The 23,461-nt window shown below is 40.9% G+C and overlaps 2 protein-coding genes across 4 annotated transcripts in view; both read right to left on the bottom strand.

Annotated features, from left to right (window-relative positions):
* Window positions 1-694: 694 nt before the first annotated feature.
* npm1a (nucleophosmin 1a) lies at window positions 695-6,389 on the bottom strand. Its single transcript, XM_030746310.1, is given in 17 exon segments — window positions 695-1,636; window positions 1,987-2,061; window positions 2,152-2,256; window positions 2,408-2,460; window positions 2,463-2,520; window positions 2,598-2,655; window positions 4,059-4,091; window positions 4,093-4,130; window positions 4,208-4,243; window positions 4,245-4,326; window positions 4,432-4,502; window positions 4,504-4,530; window positions 4,701-4,741; window positions 4,744-4,818; window positions 5,107-5,167; window positions 5,169-5,191; window positions 6,240-6,389. Coding segments are annotated over 17 exon segments (927 nt in total). The 5' UTR covers window positions 6,286-6,389; the 3' UTR covers window positions 695-1,591.
* Window positions 6,390-9,083: 2,694 nt separating this feature from the next.
* Window positions 9,084-23,461, bottom strand: part of kcnip1b (Kv channel interacting protein 1 b) — a 28,119-nt gene continuing 13,741 nt past the window's right edge. The window contains exons 1-8 of one of the 3 annotated variants that reach the window (XM_030747227.1): window positions 18,928-19,192; window positions 13,979-14,103; window positions 13,745-13,814; window positions 13,585-13,655; window positions 13,379-13,486; window positions 13,170-13,289; window positions 12,356-12,418; window positions 9,084-10,609 (exon numbers count right to left, since the gene is read on the bottom strand). In XM_030747227.1, coding sequence (XP_030603087.1) covers window positions 10,562-10,609; window positions 12,356-12,418; window positions 13,170-13,289; window positions 13,379-13,486; window positions 13,585-13,655; window positions 13,745-13,814; window positions 13,979-14,103; window positions 18,928-18,985 — 663 coding nt within the window. In that variant the 5' untranslated portion in view covers window positions 18,986-19,192 and the 3' untranslated portion in view covers window positions 9,084-10,561. Of the gene's footprint in view, window positions 10,610-12,355; window positions 12,419-13,169; window positions 13,290-13,378; window positions 13,487-13,584; window positions 13,656-13,744; window positions 13,815-13,978; window positions 14,104-18,927; window positions 19,193-23,461 lie in introns of those variants that run through there. The other 2 variants (XM_030747226.1, XM_030747225.1) reach the window with 2 other exon arrangements.

Below are 23,461 nucleotides of genomic sequence, written 5' to 3'. Positions count from 1 at the left end.
AAAAGAAGAGAGAAGTTGGGTGTACAGCTCAACGGAGGGGGAAGCTGTTGGTGTTTAGATCCCATCACAACCGCAGGTCCCTCGTCATACTTCCCTCTGCAGTGAGTTGGCAGGTGCGGTTCAGTAGGAGTTCACACAAACCCATTCTAGATAACCAGATGTAATACATGTAAATTTCAGTTTAAGCTGCACATTAGCAAAAAGGGAAATGCATGCCATGTTACAGCAGGTGAGGCTGTTATGTTACAAAATTATTCAAATGGTGATTTGCAATTTGTTGTAGCATGTCGACATATATTAAGTAAAAATAGGCTGACGCTGGAGAGTAGCTTAATGAAACAAAATGCAATAAATCCTTAGAAACGTGGCCTGGGCGAACTGAAGTGGCCTTGGCATTTGAGAGGGTTACAAAGAACTTTACACTCTCTCTGCATTTCTGCAAAATGGTTCCTTTGTCAGATGACTGAAGGCCTATAAAAAGTTATTTGCTCAAAAGGTCAAATGCAAACTGCTAACCAGTCTGCAACGTGAGCCTGAGTCTGATCACTGTTGTCCACTGTATGCTGTCAAGAGTAGCTTCAAAATGATTCTGGGATATCTACTAACACAACCTGTGCTTTTTTATTTCTTTATTATGTACTGAGGAAAAAAACTGGTATCTACTGTGATTGTAAAACAGCAACAGACAGACAGATGCATTTATTATTTTTATTCAATCAATTTTAGGGGTAGTCCATTGAAAAGTCATAAAAACTGACACTTGTTTGACAGCATGGAATGGACTCATCTAGCAGGCCTCGTGCACCAAGAATGGAATAGCCTCAACTGGTCAAACTGCAGCTTCTTTCAACTTGATACCAGTGGAAATTTCTATGAAACATTACACAAGTGACTTAAAAATTAACTCATGCATACAGTTGCGGACAAAGCACGTAACCTTTGGCCTATGGGCTGTCAGTGGGCATGGCAACACCGTTCTGCAGAGGTGAAAACGAGTCGGCTGCTTCACTTCCAGGTTGAATGCAGGCGGCTGATTAAACCAGATGGTTGAATTGTTTTGCTTGGACGGTAAAAATACATCTTCAGCACAATTTAAAAAACAAAAAAAAGAAGAAAAAAAAAAAAAAAATGTGCCAAGTGTTCTTGATAGTACCAGACCGATCAACATGAAGATCAGTGAGCACTGCCAACAGTAGCTGATGTTTAATTGCTGAAAATGGATTTTAAGTTAAGTCTGAGCTTGAATGTGCTTTTAAATTTTGTTGTAATGAAGGCTGTATTTCAACTGTTCCTTAATGAGGCCATGACAAACTTCTGTTAAAAAGAAAAAAAAAAGAAACAAAACTAGTAATGAAAGGGTGATGGAGGTGGATAGACAATGTGCCAGCAGTGCACGATCACCATCCATCACTACCCCTTCCAATCTCTTCATCCAGGAGGGCAAACGAACTGGACTACACTTGAAGAGTAATTTAAGGACAGGTGTGAGGCCACTGAGTTTGGCTTCAGAGGGTTTTAAGGGGTGCTATGGCATAAACAAGTTATATATATATAAAAAAAAAAAATTACATAGATAAAACTACAAGGTCTGTTATTCCTTCAATGCCTGTCTCCACTTCCACAGCTCTGCGACAACCTGAGGATGAAAAAATAAATAACTGGCTTAAAATGTTGGCCCAAGCCAGCACAGGTTCAAAGGCATTTAAAATGTATGCATCATATTAACTCTTATGTAGATTTTTGTTTCCCCATTTTTTGGTGACTGATTTACGTCAACCTCCATCTTTTGTATGATTTGAGACAGTGGCTTTAGTGCCCCCTAGTGGTAGAATAAACGCATGTACTCAGCAGTATTCCCCCCCCTCCCCACACAGTTAAAATTTACAGCCAACAGATCTGAAAATACTCAAACCAAATACCAACGTTTTCACATCAATCTAAGTAACGTGCATTTGATAAGTGCAGGCAATGTAAATGTGTACATACCTTGGCATCTGTCACCTTATGACCATGCTTCACAAAGTTCTCGAACTTGGGCTGGGCTTTAGGTAATATTATTCCCTATATGAAAGCAAGAATTATAATCAATACAACTGTAATCATGCTAAGGAAATAATAAACAGCTTCAAAAGGACCTCCAAGGACACCGACCTTCTTCACTGCCTCCATCATCTTGGCTTTGATCTCAGGCACCGTTAAACTTGGTTTTGGAGTTGGTGGAGTTTTGGGAGACTTGTCACTCTTTCCTTTAGGGGTCTTTTTTGTACAATGGAGAAAAAAGTAAAGCTTAGACATTAGAAATTACATGATACATTTACAAGTTTTAAAAATTATATGCTGCCTTTTTATTCATCATTAGTGGAGCACCCTTCATTCTGTCCAGTCAGTATGAAGAAACCGTGGCTACCTGGTTTTTGGCTGGAGTGTTTGGTTTTGAACTCTTGCCATTCTGTGCCGGTGCTTGGGTTTGGATGGTGTTTGCTTGGATGGTTGCTGGTTTGGCCTGTAACAGACAGACAGCTGTCAGTCGCAGAGGAAGCTCGTGTGAATTAAGCTTTAACTCAAAATCCTCTCGTAATGATATTTACTTACCTAACAGGTGACTCTTCTTCCATGCTCTCCTCATCATCGTCATCATCCTCCTCTTCATCATCCCTGGAAAAAATATAAATATGATAAACAGCTGTGCTCAAATGAAACTATATAAAAATTACACACGAAGTTATTTTTTGACTACTATAGTCCTCTGTGTCAGCAGTATTACTAGTGCTCTCTTTTATAAAAGGGCCTTTGACCTAAAACCAACTTGGATCCAAACTGTTGTCCAGAATGATGACATCATCCCAGTGCCAAAGCAGAAATATGACTTAAAGATACATTATTCAAGTCATTGTTGCCATTTACAGGAAAACTTCAATCCTCTTCCTCAAACTACTTTATCATTAACCCTGCATGGATTGCACTGGCATGTCCAAACGACGACGCTGATTTGAGATGACGTAGCATCGGGCTGCTGCCGCGCCGAGTCTCTGTTTCAACATGAGTTCAAAGTGCGGACTTCAAACTACGTACAAGTAATATCAGAGCTATGACCAATTAATTTACGCCATGCTTTTTCCTGTATATTGTCCCCATGTTGGATGTGCTTTTTGTGCAGGAGAAGAAATGCCCAAAACTGGATTTTGCTAGCGGAAGGGTCTTGCAAATAAAACAAAAGAATTCATGACATCCCATTTCCTATTGGTGGGAAAAATGCACCATATCAACCAATCAGAAAATTACACAGCAACATGTGGCATTTGGTTGCTGAGGAACAGGTGAAAAGGTGGTAAGGACGATACTGATGGCAAGTTTTGCCTAAGATGGACCACTCAGTCTTGTGGAGGACAGGAATTGTTTTTTTTGTTTTTGTTTTTTTTTTTTTTTGGAGGGGGGGGCAAATAATTTGGTGTGGCAAACTGACTGTTCTGCAAATAGTTGTACAAAAAAACACCTGAGGCATTTCCTCAGTGTTGCCCCACTGCATTGTTGCATTACAGGCTCTACATAGATTCACTGGAGAAGCAGAACTCAAGCATTTACTCAAGGACACTGCTCTTAAAATTAACATGACATGTTTTGGCCTATTATCATTAAACTGTAATAAATGTTGACTGCACCCTGTAGTGGCTACAGGGTGATAGCACTAGTTTACGCTAACATTATAAACATGAGAACAAGGTGTTTTAAAAAGGCCATCTGGTCTTTGCCACATTTCACAATACATGTTGGTGAAAAAGAGGACCAATTTTCCACAAAAGCCTGCTACGCATTGCCGGCAGCAAGATGAGCAGCAGTACGCTCTTTTCCCAGCAGTGCAGTGACCTAAATATGAAGGAAGGCTTTGCCCAGAGCCGGCCAATCTTTACAATCGATTCCCCTACAGTCTCCAAAAAAGGAGTGGGGGGGTGTCACTAAGCAAAGCTATAAACGCATGAGGACAAGAACTAATGGCCTCAACATGTGACAGAATAGGAAAAGTTACAATATTGTGTCACTCAGTGTGGCCAGACACTCACTCATCATCCTCATCCTCTTCATCCTCATCATCGCTCGTCATCCTCTTCCTCCTCTTCTAGTTTCATCTTTTTCTGTACGGGAGATTAAAAGTCATCATGGACCTGCAGTGACAAATTTCAACTTTAAACTGAACCGCATGAAAACCAACCTGAGACTTTGCTGCAGGGGAAGAAGCAGGCCTTTTTCTTTGATGTTTTGATCTCTTCCTCCTGCTGCTCCTCATCATCATCCTCGTCGTCTTCATCAAAAGACTGATCGCCTCCATCACTGGAGGGACAATTTACAAGCCATTTCTATCAAAGCAATCTCTCCGCCGTGTGCTATTAAAGTCTGATTGTGTAGAGGTTATCACCACGTTCTTGTAATGAATACTCACTGACAAGGTGCTGTCCACTGATGTGGATCGGACCCGAACCCGCCTTCAGGCGGAAAACTGCTGGGGGTTGTAATTGTGCTAACCGCAAGACACGCCTGCAACAAACAAACACTCACTTTAAGAGAGCTGCCTGACAAAAAAAAAAAAAAAAAAAAATCGTTACAGACTTCCCTGAGGTGGCAGCGCTGAAGCCCTGCGTGAGGTTAAGGAACACCAAAACATGACAACGCTCAGCTGTGTGTTTCTAAGCAGGAACTTTACTTACACTTGGCAAAGTCGAGGGCTTAAGTGAAACCAGGACTGCCTGACTTTCTGACCCTCTGCGTCCTGCCCTTCTACCTCCACCATATGAAGTTCATCTTTCGTGCTGGGTCCACACACACCTGGAGAAGCAACAGAACATTTGACATGTTAACATGTTCAAACAAAATCTGAAGGATTTCCCTTCTAAGTAGTAACTTGGAGTTACAGGAAATTTGTTTCATTTAATCAACAATGAATCTATGCGCTCACAGTGGGATATAACAAAATCTGAGAATTTTATTTGACAGCTGCACTGCATTCTGTTTGCCCAATATTAAAGGCTGATAATACACAAGGCTGAACAAACTGCAAAAACACTGGGAGGCCAAAGAATAAAAGACATCTTAGAAACTGCATAACTTTGATACCCACCATCCTCAGATCCAGCTGATGCTCCAAATCATCATCGTCGGGATTGAAGACCACCTCCCTTTCCAGCTTCCAGCACACAGCCTGATGGAAAGAATTGAAAAATTTGGCATTGAGTGCCATATTTAAGCTGCGCACAAGAGGGAGCCCTACAGTAGATGGGGGTGGATATGTAATAATAGGAATCCCCCTCAACTGAGAGGGGAAAACCGTGAAAAATCGTTTCATCAAAACTCAGAGTAAAGTGTGAAACACAGTAAGGCAAATGCCATTTTAAAATGCTCTGCATCTTCTACAGCTGATAATACAGCATTTCAATAAATGTGGGTTAAAAAGTATTTGAAGTGCTTTGGTCAAGCATCATCAGTCTGCAGACATTCTGTTTCCAGGCCCAGAACAATCTGGAAAGATTTTGCTCAGTTTGTGAGAAAAATATTTAGCCCTTTTTAACCAGCTATGAATTTGTAATTCACAAAGTTTCCATTCTCAGTTAAGTTGAACAGCACATTGTTACTTCATCTGCTGCTTGTACTGTGTCGAAGATTCCCATGCTAAAAGGAGGTTAAGGGGAGGCAGAATGACAGAGGATGGAAGGATAAAAATATTCATTATGATCTGGTTTGGTTTAAAACGCCATCACAGTGAACTGGGGGGAGGAAGGTCAGCGCGGTCCGCGTGTGGTTGAAGCCACGTTGAGAGCACTTTTCCCGGTGGGCAAAAACCGACAGGTCAAACGCGAACTTCAAGAGGGCAGTTCATCGAGAAGAGGTGCATACTTAAGTGGACAGCAGTTTTAAATCCTGGTTTACACGAAAATGATCAGATATCAAGACTGTTAACAAATCACGGGCGCCGCCATGTTGATAACCAAGCACGTGTGTGGCAGAGTGGTCTGAAGGCACGCTGCTCAGCAGGACTCATTCAACCTCCCGCTGCGATACTTAAGAGCTACCAACATACGATATTACATTTTTAGATGTTTTTATTATACCAACAGGTACACTGTCTTAGGTTGTTTAAAAAAAAAAAAAAAAACGGCGCATGCAGCCCATGCTTCTCTTGCTGATGGCAAAAAAACACGGTGACAAACAAAATGTAAAAGTCCACACACAAAATAAAGAAGTTGTCTCACCGTAAAGAAATGTTTGTGGTGCCATTGGTTCATCTAGCCCGTTCATGTCTGAGTGTGGACGCTGACAAACTCCTTATATGCGGTAGAAGAATTATCAAGCGGTACTACTAAGCACCAACTAACAACTGCTTCGCTTCCGCTCTTCTTCTATTCTCAATGTGGCAGGAAGTAAAAAAGAACAACCAACACCGCCACCTACAGGACCACTGCACAGCACACCACACAGCTCGGTCCATTATTACCTCCGCCTAGGATTCTTTTGGTAGCGTTTGCGTGTGTGTGTGTGTGTGTGTGTGTGTGTGTGTGTGTGTGTGTGTGTGTGTGTGTGTGTGTGTGTGTGTGTGTGTTCTGTCTGTAAACATTATAGCCTGAAAAGTTTTGAATGAATTCTGATAAAACTTTGTAGGGGTGCAGAGTGGGGTCATGTTAATAATCCATTAAAATTTGGCTTACATCCACCGAGGTCTTCAAGGTTAACTTAATGATTTATTGGTCCAAAATTGACAAAAGATTCGTAACTTCGTAAGTACTGTTTAAGATTTAAAATATGATGTTACATTTGACCTCTGACCTCTTCTTCAAGGTCAATAGATTGATCTGAAGGTCAAAGTGATAATAATGCTATATAGAGCTGTTTCCGTCTGCAGCTGTTTGCACTGACAACATATAGGCATATGGGGAATGATAAATAGGGATTCTAAATATCACATTATAGAGGGCTAGAATAATGCCCTAAATGTGTTCTATCTTCAAAGAAAGTATTGTTAAGAGAAAGAGAATGAGCTGCCTAGTTAGTTAGGAATATACTATATTATAATATGATATAATAAGCTCAAGTTATTTATGTCCAGTTATACAAATCAGTACCTATTATCCATTTTCTATTATCCATTCTTTCTTTCTTTCTTTCTTCTTTCTTTCTTCCTTTCTTTTCTTCCTTTCTTTCTTTCTTTCTTTCTTTCTTTCTTCTTTCTTTCTTTCTTTCTTTCTTTCTTTCTTTCTTTCTTTCTTTCTTTCTTTCTTTCTTTCTTTCTTTTCTTTCTTTCTTTCTTTCTTTCTTTCTTTCTTTCTTTCTTTCACAGTACTTACTTGAATCATTTAAAATGTCCTCTTCATTTAACCTTTAAATATTATGGAATTTCACACAACCTATTTTGTTGTTGTGTAGCTGAAAATCTGTCTATCAATGTTATGTATATTATTGGGCAAAACCCTTGTGCCATCCCTCATTTCTTTATATTTGCTTCCAAGGAGCCAGACTTCCTTGTAATTTTTTTTTTTTTTAAAGTGGTCTTGAGCAACAGTTCTCCAACTTTCCGAAGGTCTTTCAAAGTTTTTCTTTGGACTTCGGCTACTTTTCCCTCATTTTAAATCCGGTCCTTGTATCTGATCATTTTCAGAGGATTTTTGTTTGTTTGTTAATCCTCTTAACACTGACTTATGAAACATTCAAGCATAAAAAAGGCACCTAACTCAAGGGATGAACCAATGTTGTGTCTAGAGACAACTTAGCAAAGAAAACATTTTATATTGCATAATTAGCTGCTTTGTACTAGCAGCCTGTAGCAAAGAGCTGTTACTAACAACTTGGCATATCTCAGCATGGTGTGCAGAGCGTCCTTAAAAATTTGAGGAAACTGGACAATTAAAGGACAAGAAAAAGTGGCAGGCCTAAAAATTACAGTAGATGAATAGTATCTGAAGGTCCTGTCCAAATCCAGCAAAGACCTGACACAGGACCTGGGAGATGCACCTGGACTTTCAGTTGATCCACCTACTGTTTACTGTTTCAGTAGAAGGGTGGCTGCCGAGGTATGCCTAATTACACAAGAACTGGACTGAAAATCTATGGCAACAGGTCTCATTAAGAAAATTTTTGTATGGAGGAGGTCAGGAGAGAGGTACAGCTGTGAGGGTCTACAGCCATCTGTAAAACATGGTGGAGGCTCTGTCATGGTTTGGACTGCATTGCAGTCAGTGGTGTTGGAGATCTTGTCAACATTAAGAAAATTATGAATGAAGAAAGGTCCACTATCAGTCATGGATTGGCCTCCCAAGTGCCCGGACCTCAGTCTTATAGAAGCAGTGTGAGATCATCTTGACAGAGAACAGAACAAAAGGCAGAAACATCCAAAGAAGAGCTTTGAATGTCCTTCAAGAAGCCTGGAGACTACTAGAAGAAATGACAAGAGAGCTGCCTCAGAGAGTTCAGGCTGTGCTGAAGAATAAAGGTGGTCACACCAAATATCGACTTTCAAGCTTGTTAGAAATGAACAAACTCAGTTTTTGTCTTATATACTGTGTTTCCATGTATGTCTGCCCTTTTTAATACATTTTTTGCACCTATTTCCCATTGTCCTAACAAAATATAAAGAAATGCAGGGCAGATCAAGAATTTTGCACAAAACTGTATAAATAATGTAAACATCTGTGTAGAGCTGTATACATGCCAAGAAATTATAGCCTATAGATGGCCAATAGGCATCACGAAAAAGGCTAAATTAATATGAGGTGTTATTTTTCTGTGTAATTTTCAGTTTAGTTTTTTTTTTAAAGTTTGAATAATTGATTTAAATGAATACAGATTGTCAAGAAGGAAAAAATTAACATGACCAAAACAGGTTTAAGTCTGAGCACGTGCCAATGTCGTGGCATATGAGTCACACACTTTTCATACTCATTAAACTTTTCAGTGACTCCTTAGAGTCTGGCCTGTGTTTGTGTTCTTCACGTATTTGTTTAATGATTGTTTCATTTTCTAAGAGCAAACATAAAATAAAGGCACGCGAGTGCAAAGTAACATACCACTCAGTTTAAGAACTGACATATTTATTCTTATGGCTTAGGATGAATCGGTTTGTGAAATTTAACAACTCAGTTCCAAAGTAAGATATCCGAGACCCGAGGCTGCGATGTCACACGGGCGCACGGTACAGCAAAAAGCTGCTCCACTGACTGCAAAAAAGAACAGCGATTAATATTTTAGTGCTTAAACTGCGATAGCCTGGTAGAGCTTTCTATTATGGTGGTGCTTTTAAACACACCGTGACTCACAAGAAACCTTCAGCGGGCGACTGCTGCAGAAGCTACCCCCATTTTTGTGTACCACGTACGTCAGTGTGACATCACTGTACTCACTTGGATGGAGGACACAGTGCCAAATGCTCATTATTACAAACGGAGCTGTCCTCCGTGTCACATCACATTCCAAAGCTGACATTCAGCGGTATTTCCCTGCAAGATTATCAGAAGCTTTCTCAGTTATTTGCTAGAATGGACCAACAGCACACATCTCACTCTTTCTGGCACGCCTGCTAACAAGATAAACATACTTCTGTGCCGTCGCTGTTGCCATCTGAGAGTCACACCTCAATTACCTGTCACCTGTGCAAATAAAGATCTTGTTTTTTTTATGATCAGAAGCCCCTTCTTTAACATTGTTGTTTTGTGGGCACTTCATAATTATGACTAAAATTTATTTTTCCCCACACTTTTTCTTTTAAACACTTTTGATAATACACAAATTTGACCACAAGCAGTAAAGCAGCAGGTGAAAATATTAAAAAAAAAACCCAAGTGTTTCTTTCATTTCACTAAAGCCTAGAAAAAAACACACACATACGCACACAAACACACCACATGAGACCCAGGAAATGTGCTGCTTTAAAAACATTTGACTTCTAGCTTTAGACAGACGAGCATAAGACAGACTCAGCACACAAAGCAACATCCAGGTCAGCACAAAAATACAGAGGTCACTGCATCAGTGAAACCAACGTACAACATTTGGAATATCTCATATCTGTCAACCACAAAAAGCATGAGACAAATATAGATTTACTTATGGCTAAATTCCCATAACAAATCTAACAAAGGTTTGGAGATAAATCAAGCATGCAATCACATTTTGGCAAAAAAACAGAACATCTTTTGGCAAAAAAAAACAAACAAACAAAAAAAAACTCAGCTTGTTGAGCACATCGCTCTTCATTGGTCGGGAGCAGCCTTGTAATGGATGAACATCTTTATCTTTAACAGGCCAATCTTCATGACAGGACTGAGAGGGATGCGTTAACATCCAAGTCTGTCACATCAGTCACTTCGTGTTGTGCGGCAAAACTCGGAAGGAACACTAAAAGCATTCCAGTCCATTTCCTTCATTCAAGCCGTTGTGGGGGGTTCAGGCTATATCCTGACCACAGCTGGATAAAACGGGAGGAGGAGGAGAGACTGGATGTATTGCACATATGCATCCACACACACGCACTCACATTCAGCCCTCTCATTTTTCCATGTAGTTGTCTCCATCTTCTCCACTTGTTCTACATCACGTTTTCAAACAGCTGCATGGATCTCATCATAGTTTCATCCTGTTGAGAAAGAAGATAAATCTTCACGTGGAACACTTTGAAAACATATCAGATCTCAATTAGACAAAAATCATGCTGGATATCTATACTGATATGGACTGAGTAATGTGTTTGGAACCAAAGGAGGCCACATCATTTGATGGAAATGAAAATTGCCAACCTACAGAGTGCTGAATTTAATGACACCCCGATAATCAAAGTGAAAATAATGATGCAGCAAGCGAGTCTGTTTTGCCAAAATTTCATTGCAGCAACTCAAAATTGTACTTAGTAGTCTGTATGGCCCCTACATGACAATGTTGGAGCTCCTAATGAGAGACAGATGGTGTCCTGGGGGATCTCCTCCCACATCTGGACCAGGGCATCACTGAGCTCCTGGACAGTCTGAAGTACAACCCGGATGGACTGAAACATAATGTCTCAGAGGTGTTCTATTGGATTTAGGTCAGGCGAGCGTGGGGGTCAGTCACGCTCACATCATCCTCCAGGAACTGCCTGCGTACTCTCAGCATTGTCGTGCAGCAGGAGGAACCCAGGACCCACTGCACCAGCGTAGAGTCTGACAACCTAACTGGCACTCAGTCTAGCCTGTAGAGGTCTTTGCCTCTCTCCATGGATATGCCTCCCCAGACCATCACTGACTCACCACCAAACCGGTCATATTGATTGATGTTCACCAGACAGTTTCACATCTGTCACATGCGGTCAGGGTGAACCTGCTCTCATCTGTGAAAAGCACAATGTGCCAGCAGTGGACCTGCCGATTCTGCTATTTTTTGGCAAATGCCAATCAGACTCCACGGTGCTGGTCAGTGAGCACAGGGCCCATTAGAGGATGTCGGGCCCTCGGGCCTCATGAAGCCTGTTTCTGATTGTTTAGCAGAGACATTCACATCAGTGGCCTGTTGGAGGTCATTTTGTAGCTCTGGCAGTGCTCATCCTGTTCCTCCTTAAAGAAAGGAGCAGATCCCGGTCCTGCTCATGGGTTAAGGACCTTCTACGGCCCTGTCCAGCTCTCCTAGAGTAGCTGCCTGTCTCCTGGAATCTCCTCCATGCTCTCGAGACTGAGCTGGGAGACACCTTCTGGCAATGGGATGTATTGTTGTGCTATCCTGGAGGAGTTGAGCTACCTGTGCAACCTCTGTAGGGTCCAAGTATTGCTTCATGCTACCAGTAGTGACACTGACCCTAGCCAAATGAACACTAGCAAAAAAACAGTTAGAAAAGATGAGGAGGGAACAAAGGTCAGCGACCTCCACCTGGAACCCACCTGTTTGGAGGTTGTCTGATTCTTGCCCCTCTAATGCACCTGCTGTTAGTTTTATTAACACCAAAGCAGCTGAATCTGATTAACACCCCCCTCTGCTACTTGCTGACCAGATCAATATCCCAGAAGTTTAACTGGCTTGATGCTGAACTCTGATTAAAAAGTGTTCCTTTAATTAAACTACCCCCCCCCCCCCCCCCCCCCCAAAAAAAAAAAAAAAATCAACATATGAGTCACGCTTGGGCTAACTGATGCATATACTGAAAACATTTGAGTTTGACATAAAAAAAAAATTACTATGAGATCAACATCCTAGAAAAGTATCACAAAAGAAAAATGCAAAAAGTTAGTGATGTCAGTGGGTTATTGCAAGCAGAGGAATTGTAATTAAATATTAATTCTTATTCACTTTAATCTGTTTAGTTTATTTGTTCAAATACATTCACTTTCAAGAAAAACAGGTGTAGAACAATACTGACCTCTTGGCAGGCTACAATGAACTCCTCCAAAGTCACCACACCATCTTTGTTCTTATCCATTTTCTACAGAGAAACACGGTGTTATTTTTATTCTGTTCTGGTGGCACTGCATTTATTTCTAAATGCAAAAAAAAAAAAAACCTACAAAACTACAACATTGCAATAAGTTACTGGGTTATGATAAGAGACATTAAAAATCTATTTTCCTTTCAGAATCCGTAAACACTAAAGTTTAAAACCTTTTGAGACTGACTGCAGTCAGAAATGTAGTCAACTTGGAAATGGCAAAAAAACTTCTTAAAGGGCCACCTGAGGCTGCCTGCAAAAGCAACTCAATCCCAGTTAACTCCAATGTTCTAAAGCCCAGCTGCAGAGTAAAAGACACTTTTACTAACTGGTGCCAATGTGGTCTTTTTCCTTTGGGGAGTCTTAGTTTTGAGTGACAGATGGATGCAGACACAGGTGGCTGCAGAGTGTTGGTGTCTTCTGGAGAACTTTTAATGAAGTCATCTGACAAATGTGTTTTTTTGTGTGTGGTAAAGCCTGCCCAAGAAGCCGGTGCTCTCGTTTTGGTGATTTAATGAGTAGGTTACCTTGTACTGTGTCTGTGCAATACACCTGTACAGTTTATGGATGCACCTTTCTGACCAAGCTTGCTAGTGTTAACTAATAACTTTGCACATACGGTCACTTCAGGATTAAAAAAGGTGATGGTGCAAATGGCCTCATAGCTTCTTTCATCACATATATACAGTTTATGGTTTTAAAAATAATGTCACATTTAACAAGAATATTAAGGTTTATATTACTGTACTGTGTTTGAAATGAACCTGAAAAAGGCATCCACGTGCTGCTGTGGAACGTCTCCCTTCAGTGCGGGGTAGGTATACTTGCCCATCATGTCATATATGGCCCTCACAATCTCAGTCATTTCCTGCAACAACAGGAGATTCACGTTGTGCTTAGATGAAGACTTAGTTGAAGATAACACATAAAACCCTGTTATCATTGGAACAATCTCACCTCTCTGTTTATGTATCCATCTCTGTTGATGTCATACAGGTGAAACGTCCACTCCAGCTTTTCCCTCAGTGTTCCCCTCAGCAGAATAGACAGCCCCATTACAAAGTCCTGTCCAGAATACATCGAGAAACAGGGGAGAGCATAAACTAAAAAAAATGAACAGGACTGTAAAACAAATAGCTAACATTTTATCTGTTAATTTATACCTTAAACTTAATGGAACCGTTGTTTGTAGTGTCGAATGCGTTGAACAGATAATGTGCATACATGCTTGCATCTGTAACATGAAAAAATTATGTGTAAAAAAAGAAAAAAAGAAGACAATTCACAGATCAATAAAAGAGATTCAAAAACAGCGCACTTTACCTCCATGAGGAAAGAACTGTGCATAAATGTGTTTAAATGTCTCCTCATTTACGACTCCACTTGGACATTCCTGTTGGGACAAATGATTCACTGCAGTTATTCCACTCAGTGAGCGTCTCAGTCACATGACCCTTATCATTTTTACCTCTGGATTCTCTGACACACACATATTTTAGTATAATCGCATCCTTTTATAACAGCATCTTGAGTTAAAATCAGAAAGTGTGTCATTACATTCTTAAAACCACGATAGAGGATCTGCAGCTCCTGTTTGGTGAAGTTTGTCTGGGCTTCCAGTTGCTCAAGTCCTTCCGGCCTGTGGCACACCATCGTCATCTCAAGCTCATCGTCTGTTTTATCTACAGGGAATCGTAAGGAAGAGGGAGATAGACAACAAGATGTGTGTTAAGCTCAAATCTTACAGACCTGCCTTTTTAACAGCACCTTCTTCTCGGGATGAAGGCTATTAAATACAGGAAAGAGATGAGTCAGCGAAGCTGAAAATGTTAAGTTGGCAATAAATGTATCAAAAATGGGATCAGAGAGCATTAAAAAGTGCTCATGGAAGTGAAGCAGAAGAAAAATAAGGGAGGATAAGGAGGTAAAAGGAGGGGAACAAAAGAAGGATTTGAGGTGAACTACATCTACTTGACAAATTAGGTTTCCCCTTAGGAGATGAAGCGTTTTATTAATGGCAACATGGTGCTCAGTGCCTGGTCCTGTGGAGACGGATAGTGGTTAATGATCTGAAGAGATGCCTCTGTGGGCAAGTGTTTGTCACTGTGACTATCTCACGCTACAGGCCAATGTTAACATCCCAACATCCGGCAGCGATTTCACAAACAGGAACAAATGTCCAGAAGAAAACAGCCACCGGCTGCTGCAGGCCCCGCTGAACAAATTAAATCTGAAGTCTGAAGCCTTGTGTGGTGTAGCAGAATGGCCTGTTTACAAAGGGTGCTCTGTGACTTGAAATGCTTTGTTTAGATTGCAAGTAATATTAGATGCAATGTCCTTGAACTGATGATTTTAACACAAAATGCACAAAACACTATAAATTCCCCTAATTTCTCGATCACCACTATGTTAACAACTTGACAAATGCGCACATGTGAGACCAAACGAGCTTCCCATTTGATTCATAGTTTGGTTAGACTTTAAAAAAAAGGAGATTAGCATGACTATATATACATATATTTTTAAAATTAATTAATTAATTAATTTTTATTTTGGGATGGCAGTGATGACTCATTCTTTTCAGCCTATTCACGAGTGGTGTCATCATTATGCCAGAGGCCAGTGCTATTTAAATGTTATATGTGAAACAGGAGAAGAAGCCCAAATATAGAACTGTCTGCAGCCACATTCTCTAACAATAAGCAGTAATAGGTACAGTCTACATTTAAGTCCCACCCACACCAGAGGGGAAAGCAATTACTGTGTCTTCATTGACTTTGAGGAGGCGAGACCATCCTGGTCAATTCTGTCTGCGAGTGAAAAATAGAAAACTAACTAAAGGGTTCTGTGTGAAATGTACTACCAGGGAACCCAGAACAAAGTTTTTATGAACTTCTGAACTGAAAAACTGAGACTTTCAGGAGAAGAACAAATGATTAAGAGTGCTGTTAGCATGAAGTGTGGTAAAACTGTGGGGTCCTGACACTCATATACCTGATGAATGAGTCACGTAAGTCAGTTTGAGTTTTGTAGTAATCCCTTGTTGGTTTCTTTATTTATTTTCTTGGCATTTTTAGTTTAGTTTTGAGTTCTGTTCTTGGCTCTAGTTTGTTCTTAATCCCTGGTTTCCCGGTGCTCTCCCTGTCAGCGCCGTCTTTCTATGTTCCTGTGTCTGTTTTGTCCCTCTGTGTCCAAGTCCCTTGTCTCTTCTGTTTTGTATTTGGTTTTTCTCCCAGGTGTTCCTCAGCGTGCCTGCCTCCCCATTTTGTGTAAAGTCTGTGTTTCTGTTTCCATGTCTACTTCCTGTTTTACTTTGGCGGTCCTTTGTAGCCTGTGCTTTGTGTTCTGCTTTGCTTCCCTTGTCTCATTAGTTAGATTCAGTTCACCTGTTCTCCCCTGCTGTCTCCACTCTCCCTGATTATCTTGTGTGTGTGTGTATATATTGTATGTGTCCAGATTGTGTGCTCACTGGTGCAACACTGATTGAAAAGTTGTTAGCCAATAAGTGTGTGGTTTCAAAACACCAAGCTGGTGATAGCAGAAATGCTCATCTCTGGGCTTTAAAATAGGATGTAATAAACCACGGTAGATATGTCTGTTATACTGTCCAGTATGTCTAATACTATCATTAGTTTTCTGACAGCTAGCTAAACACGAGGTGCTAAAAAGCCTTCTAACAAAGTAAAATCTAACTTTTTAGCTAGTTAAATGCATTTTATTAGCATTTCAGCTTTTTTTTTTTTTTTACATTTATAGTGTCAACTGTTTCCCCTCTGAATGGTCTGGTTTTTAGACCGTCTCATTGGCTAAGGTCTCTTTCAGTCCTGTTTATTCATTAAAACCATGAACAAAAGGTTTAAATACTGCTTAAATCCATACGAGATGGTTAACACAGCATCATTTTACAAAGATCTACCGTGTGCAGAGGAAACCATAGCAATAAAATGTTCGCTAGAGGCACATTTGTTGTGCCTGTCCCTAATCTGTCACTTTCATATGGCCTATTTCTCAATGCTGAGATTTCATGGTGTCATTACCATCTGAACATATAATGTATTACTTCCTCTCAATCTCCCTTCAATCTTCCTCTGAGCTCCAGTTACAGCCCGCTGACTCATGTTGTCATGGAGATAGATAGCCATAATAAATGTGAGCAGTGGTGGGTATATATTTTTTTTTTTTTTAGAAGGTGTCAAACAATTTATGCATGTATTTTCCCTATGCCTCCTGTTGCATGACAGCAAAACAACAAAGGTGCTGTTACACTCCACCTGTGTGCACTAATCCTTTCTGTCGGCTGATTATCCTTCCGGCAAATGTGACAGTGTGATTAGAAGCAGATGAAATGGAATGAGGGTGATAAAAAGCAGAGGTGTTCATTAGAGAAAGCTGAGACATGGAGGATGGGGAGGAGAGGAAGAAGGAGGTGGCAGAGTGCGAAGAAAAACACGAGAAGGAGAGCAACACATGGCAAAATAGGAAAGCACGGAATAATTGAGGATGTCAAAAGAAACGAGCTAAACTGAGCTCAGAAGCATAATCAGCAAAAGCACATATAGCCTGAGGGTTTAAAAAACTTGTTGAATATATCATATCATATATAACAAAATTGTTTCATTGCCAAACTAAGACTTGGGAAATTAAATGTTGCAGATTTTGCAAAAACTTTGCTGAAATGCATGGAGTAAATCTGGTTATAAATGATCCAACGACTGCTCTGCATGTGATCGCTCATTAGTGAGTAGTGGAGGAACGTGTTAGACGCTGAAACAGTGTAGCTAATTGAAAGTGCGTGCACCAGCTTTGTTACGCAGTCAGTGGCAAACACTGCAGCAGTAATGAAAAAGAAGGTTGTATAGAAGCCTATGGGAAGATGGCTCTTGATTTTTTTGGCATGTTCCCTTGTTCTCTCTTTGTCCTCTTTAATTCACACTCAAGAGGTATTTCCCAGATTTTGATAAAAAGATGCATTAAAAAACAAAGAATCTAGCACACGTAGTTGACCACTCAGACAGGTGGAAACAGCTCGTCTCAACCTACCAGCTCCTCTAAAGCTCCATACTTAACAGATTATATTTGGTTTCTTTAATCCAGCAGTCTTCTGGAGTCTGAAGCAATGAGGACAAAGTTGAAGAAGTCACTGTGCTGGGTCAAAACCGTAGTCCTCTATATAATCCCTCACAAAACTGCAACAGGCTGTTTTTATGATGTGTTTGTGCTGCTCACTGCAGGAAGAGCCAGGTGAACTGTTCCCCCCCAGTGCTCTGGCATTTTGTACGTTGTAGGGGCGTGAGAAAAAAAAACCAAACAAAACAAACCTAACAAGTGTTATAAAGAAGTTATCTGATTTTGTATCTATCCCATACATTTATGCATGCTCAGTAATCAACAGCACTGTTTTGTAGCCTACTTTAGCCTACCTCTGTGCCTCGTTTCTCATGTGGCTGTGGTGCCTATTTATCCTCTAGGGGCTCAGCTTATCTGTCTTATCTTATATACCTCCGCACAGCTGGCAGCACGACACGCTTTTTAATGGACAACTTACTCAGAGCTGAAAAAAAATCCTTAGATGACCTGTTTTGTTAAGAGGTTATTTAAAGGTTCTTATCGGAACAAAGACAAACGATTTAGCCTCATCTGCATTTAAAGCATTGGATTGTGGGGCGTTTTTATCAGCGTTTCAGACTCAATCCTTTTTTTTTTTCTTTTTTTTTTACATTTTTGATGCCTTTTCATCTTTGTAATCTCCATCTCACGCTGCCATAAATGCATCACTCACCCTGGTGGAGTCTGTGTTCATATTCTCCCTTTATGCCCCTACAACCCAGTCTCCATGACAACAGGCTTTTCAAGCATAAGGCCAGGCAGAGGTATGATATGTGAGCTGCGTGTTAATTCAAATGCCAAAAACCCCGCTCCCTCCATGTTTCTGTTTCACTCGCTCACACACACACACACACATTCGATGGGCATGCACCAAACACACACATGATTACAGAGTGGGAGCAGTGATTTTTGCTCTGGTTATTTTCAAGGGCATCCTACTACATGTTGTCTCTACATCATCATCACGGCACAAGTGCTATACCTCATGATCAGTGGAAGATGTTCCAGCCTGCACAATACTGCTGCCACTTCGATAAGTAAACATCCTGGACTTTTTATTTGAGAAAACAGAATCAACACGCGTTCTGTATCTATATACGTAAAAATATGGTGCCTTTTCATTGGACCTGTTTAGGAAATGCATCATCCAGTTAGATTTTAGTCTTTGCTGACAAACTTCATAGTTCGATTATTTAAATCACTTGGCAACAATATGGTAAAACCATAACTCTTTTGCATTGAATGAGCATAGAAAATAACAATTAAAAAAAAAAGACATATTATGAATGACAACTGGTGTAAGTTAGAATCTTCATGTGCTTCCTGTACAGTCAGTTTCCTCTAGCTTTCTGTTGCTCTTTTGTCTCGTCTCCTTCTCCCTGTGACTAACATTGACGTACCTCTGGATGGTCTCCTCTGTTTGGTTTGCATGGTCAAAGTGCCCACCACTGCACCCATGTTGTCACCGTGGAAACCAGCCTGGCCAAAACAACCCAAAGAGTAATAGCCCCTCTGTGTACTCCACGTTTTTGTCAGCCTGTCGTCCCCTCTCCGTCTCCCTCCACAGCTCTGTACCTTATAGGTTTTTTTTTCTTTTTTTTTTTTCGCCTCTGTCAGGTCCTCTCACTGGTTTCAGATCTGGCACCGGGGGGGACGCTTCTCTTCTTTGAGCTGACTCTCTTGAATTTCTGATCCCTGTCTCCACACACTCACACACACACACACACACACACAAGCTGCTCCTGCCTCTTTGCGCCACTCCCTCTCTTCTGTGCCTCACTCTACTCATCTGTCAGCCTCCCCCCCCCCCCCTCTTTCGAGCACCCTGCCTCCTCATGCCCTTGTGTTATTGTGGAGCGATGTAATCACTAATAACGCTCACTGACAAGCGAACAGTGGCAGGTGAAGAACATTCAATTAAAGCGGGCACATATGTATTTTCTCCACCCGGTGGTTACGACTCCAAATTAGCAATTTGCTCCCTGAAGTGTGAACCATAATGAGGATGTAGATATGTGTAAGCTGTGAAGACTGCCCACTTGGAATGGTGTTTGTGTGTGCCTGTGCTAACACACCGCAGTATAATGAGTGGACCTTTTTCGCTATTTAGAAAGATATTAAACTTTATTCTGAGATTTTTTTTTTTTTTTAACTATCTTAAAAAACAAACAACCAAAACGTGGTACAAGCAAGAACATTTGTAATCAGTAGTGCCAATGAATTTTCACTGAGAGGACTGTGTGTAATGATGGAAGGAAAGCAGTGGGAGTGAGTAATGCTTATTTTCCTCCAAACACAGAAAGGACAGGGTTGCTGGATGCAGAAGAAAGCACATTTATTAGAAAAACAGAAAAACACCTAATGCATACAACATATAAAATTAGGATATTACTGCAGGCTATCTTAGTTTAATATTTAGTCACAGTGGATTTCTGCAGGAGTATTTAAATTGTTTGAGTACATGAAAGGCATTTGAAAGGCAGTTAGTTCAGTTTTTGTGAGGTGCATGAAACAACACTGAGTGGAAGTCACAAAAAAAATATTATAGTCCATTCAATCAAATATTCCACTGGCTGCAGACCAAAAATGTAATGCCTCTGCTTCACTCCTTCATTGTGTGTGTGTGTGAGTTTCAGAAAACCCTCTCATTGTTTAAAAAATTCATGGAGGGCAACTTTGTTTTTCAGCGCTGTTTCAGCCTTCCTGTTTCTTGAAAGTTGAGTTCTACATCTCCTGTGCTGAGCAGTAAAAAAAGAACAAAACCCAACGAGTACAGTAGCAGTAACTTAAAAAATGAATAATAATAATCGACACTGTATCGCAACATTGTTTGCAAAACCTAAACTCTTTCTTCATTCCTAAATTGAGTATATCTAGTTAAATAAAACTTTGAAAACACGTCTTCCGTGTTTCTCTCTTGAATAGACAAAGATGATACAAAAGCAAGTATGCAGTTCAGCTTGTCACCATATAGTCACTACCATATGTGACTATATAGTGAATGGGAGCATGTGGTTGTCAGGGAGATCTCCTGCTTGCTTGTGATGGCGACAGCCATATGAGAGACTGCAAACCAATAGGAGACATCATGGTAGCTAACTCCATCGTTTACATTAACTCAGCGGCTATGCTACATTTTTCCTCTACAGTGACTTTTATGTAATGAATTCTCTGCCTTCTTCACTCCAGTAGTCATTAGTTTTACTTCCTGGATAAATCTGGAAACATAAATAATAAAACTTGTAAATTGTGTCACAGATGTTTCTAAGATGTTTATAACCTTTACCCAAAATATCCACACTGACGTACAGACACTCACAGCCACACACTTGTGATGGGAAATTAAGTATTCAGATTACTGAGTAACCCAGTGTAATCCCCATGACAGATGTTTGCCATCTGGAACTGTTTTGCTGCACCACATCACCCTGCACTGTGACAGACATTCAAGGATGCTGCACTGCAGTCTCGCTTCATAATCTCTTCAGACTCTTTTCTCCAATTTGCATACCTCTTCCCTACAACCAGGAGGAAGGACTAACTTGGATAATGTAGATTAATCAGTCAGAGCATTAACCCTCTTCCTACTGACTTTTCACATCTCACAGGGGTTTTATCCTGTAATTCCAGTGTATTTTATGACTTCATCAATCATTTTGTTTTCCATTTCTACTTTCTTTAGTGCTTTTTAAAAATACAAACATTTTCTTGTCCTGGGGGATCCCAGTCATAAACACCAAATTCTCCCACTGCAGTTTTAATAAATGGAGCTATTTATTCACTTAATGTTTGCCATTTGTCCTAAATTAAAGTATCATACAATATCAGGAGGGTAGGATTACTCCTTTGTTGCATTCATCATCTGGATGGGATGATGTCAGCAGATCCACCTGAGACAACTGTGGCGTGCCCTGGTCCTGTCCAAGCAACAATTACCCTCCTTGAAGTGAGGAAAATTCCACCTGCTTGTGTGACTCTTTAAGAATAAGGTGGAAAATCTACATGATAAAGGTGTATAAAGGTGAACAGACAGGCATGGGGCAAAGTTTGGGCTATAACTGCCTGTAGTCTTTGTTTAGGTTGAGCTTTTCTGGTCCCAGTGCAGCTGCAGAGAGAGCTTGGTTCATATTGCCAACAAAACGTCAGAATCAGTACTGGTGGGTATTAGTCTCGACCAGGGCTGCCCTTTGTCAAAGATTATGTTCATAATTATTATGGACAAAATTTCTAGGCACAGTCAAGGGGTGAAGAGTATCAGATTCAGTAGGAGTTTAGGTCTCTCATGGACTTGCTCACAGATGAGGGGAGAGTGGCGCGGACAGATTGGTGCAGACATCTCTTGTGATGAAAAGCAGAGGTGGGCATGAAAGCAGAGCTGTCAATTTGCAGGTTGATCTATGGTTCCTACCCTCATCAGTGGCCACGAGCTGTGAGTAATGACCAAAGAATAAGATTGCAGATGCAAATAGCGGAACGTTTCCCTCGCAGTGTGTCTGGGCTCCACCTTAGAGATAAGGTGAGCAGTTGGTCATTCGGGAGGGTCTCAGAGTACATTAGAGTCACTACTCCTCTTCATCAAAAGGACCCTGATGAGGTGGTATGGGTCTCTGACCAGGATACCTCCTACGTGAAGTGTTTCAGGTATGACCTACTGAAAAGAAGCCAGCATCCTCCCTCACCACCTGATCCAACCAGGTGGTGATCAGTTGACAGCTCAGCTCCTCTCTTCACCTGACATGCAGTCAAGACATACAGCCTGCAGATCTGATGAAATGACCTGTGACCTATAGTATCGTGGTGCCATGTACACTTGTGCTTATACTGTTTGTTATGGAAAAACTGTCATTGGCACAGTGCCACTCCAGATCAGATCAGGGATGCTGTTCCTTCTAATCACGCCACTCTAGGTCTCACTGTTGTTGCCTATGTGAATGCTGAAGTCCCCCAGTAGGACAATGGAGTCACCAGGCAGGGCATCCGCCAGCATCTCACTCAGTGACTCCAAGAAGGCTGGGCATAAGCACAAGTGACAATCAGGACCTGTTCCCCAACCCAAAAGCTCATGGAAGCAGCTCTGTCATCCACTGGAGAAAACGCCAACATACAGGCAGCAAACCAGGGGGATTCCAGTATACTCACCCCTGCCTGCCACCTCTCAGATTAGAATAGAGTCAAGCTCCTTTTCAAGAGACTGGTTACAGAGCCCAAGCTGCGAATTAAATTGAGCCCGGTTATATCTCGCCAGTATCACTCAACCTCACACACGAGCTCAGGTTTATTTCCAACCAGAGAAGTGACGTTCCACGTCTCAAGAGTTAGTTTCAGCAGCTGGGGATCGGACAGCCAGGGCCTCCACCCTTGACAGCCAACCAGCACACAGACACATTTCAGCCCAACATGGGTTGGGGTGTAATGTTTGTTGAGCAGCCAATTGAAATAACACAGTCACAAAAAAAAATCCTGTAATTTAAATGCAAATAATAATAATATTGCACATGAAAGATGGTCCTTTTCATCTCTGTTTCCTTTTAGTTCCCAGAGTGTTTCATTGCTTTCTCTGCTTTTGGTTTTCTGTAAGAATGCACATCCATGCATGTATCAGCTTATCTTATTCATTACATTACACAGCCTACTCATACTGTTATTTCAATATGAAAAAAAAATGCATTTACCATGTGCATCAAATGAAACAAATGATGATTGGAAGGGGAAGAAAGCTCTTCTGAACTTGGGGAAAAATCACTTTCCCTCCTGTGGACTGAGACGGCAGTTTCAGACCTTTTGTAGCTTTCTGGTGGTCTGTGCAAGAGCTTACATCTTTAAATTATTTCATCTCTGCTTTTCTCTCTTCTTAAACTTAGCATTCTTTTGGCTCCTTTTTAGAGGCAGTACTACTCTGTGATTATTGCATGACATGATATTTCTAAAAACCAT

This window comes from Archocentrus centrarchus, chromosome 14 (assembly GCF_007364275.1).
Source record: "Archocentrus centrarchus isolate MPI-CPG fArcCen1 chromosome 14, fArcCen1, whole genome shotgun sequence".
NCBI lineage: Eukaryota > Metazoa > Chordata > Actinopteri > Cichliformes > Cichlidae > Archocentrus > Archocentrus centrarchus.
Note: the sequence above shows the minus strand (reverse complement) of the source record. Positions and strands in the feature narration are given on the sequence as shown.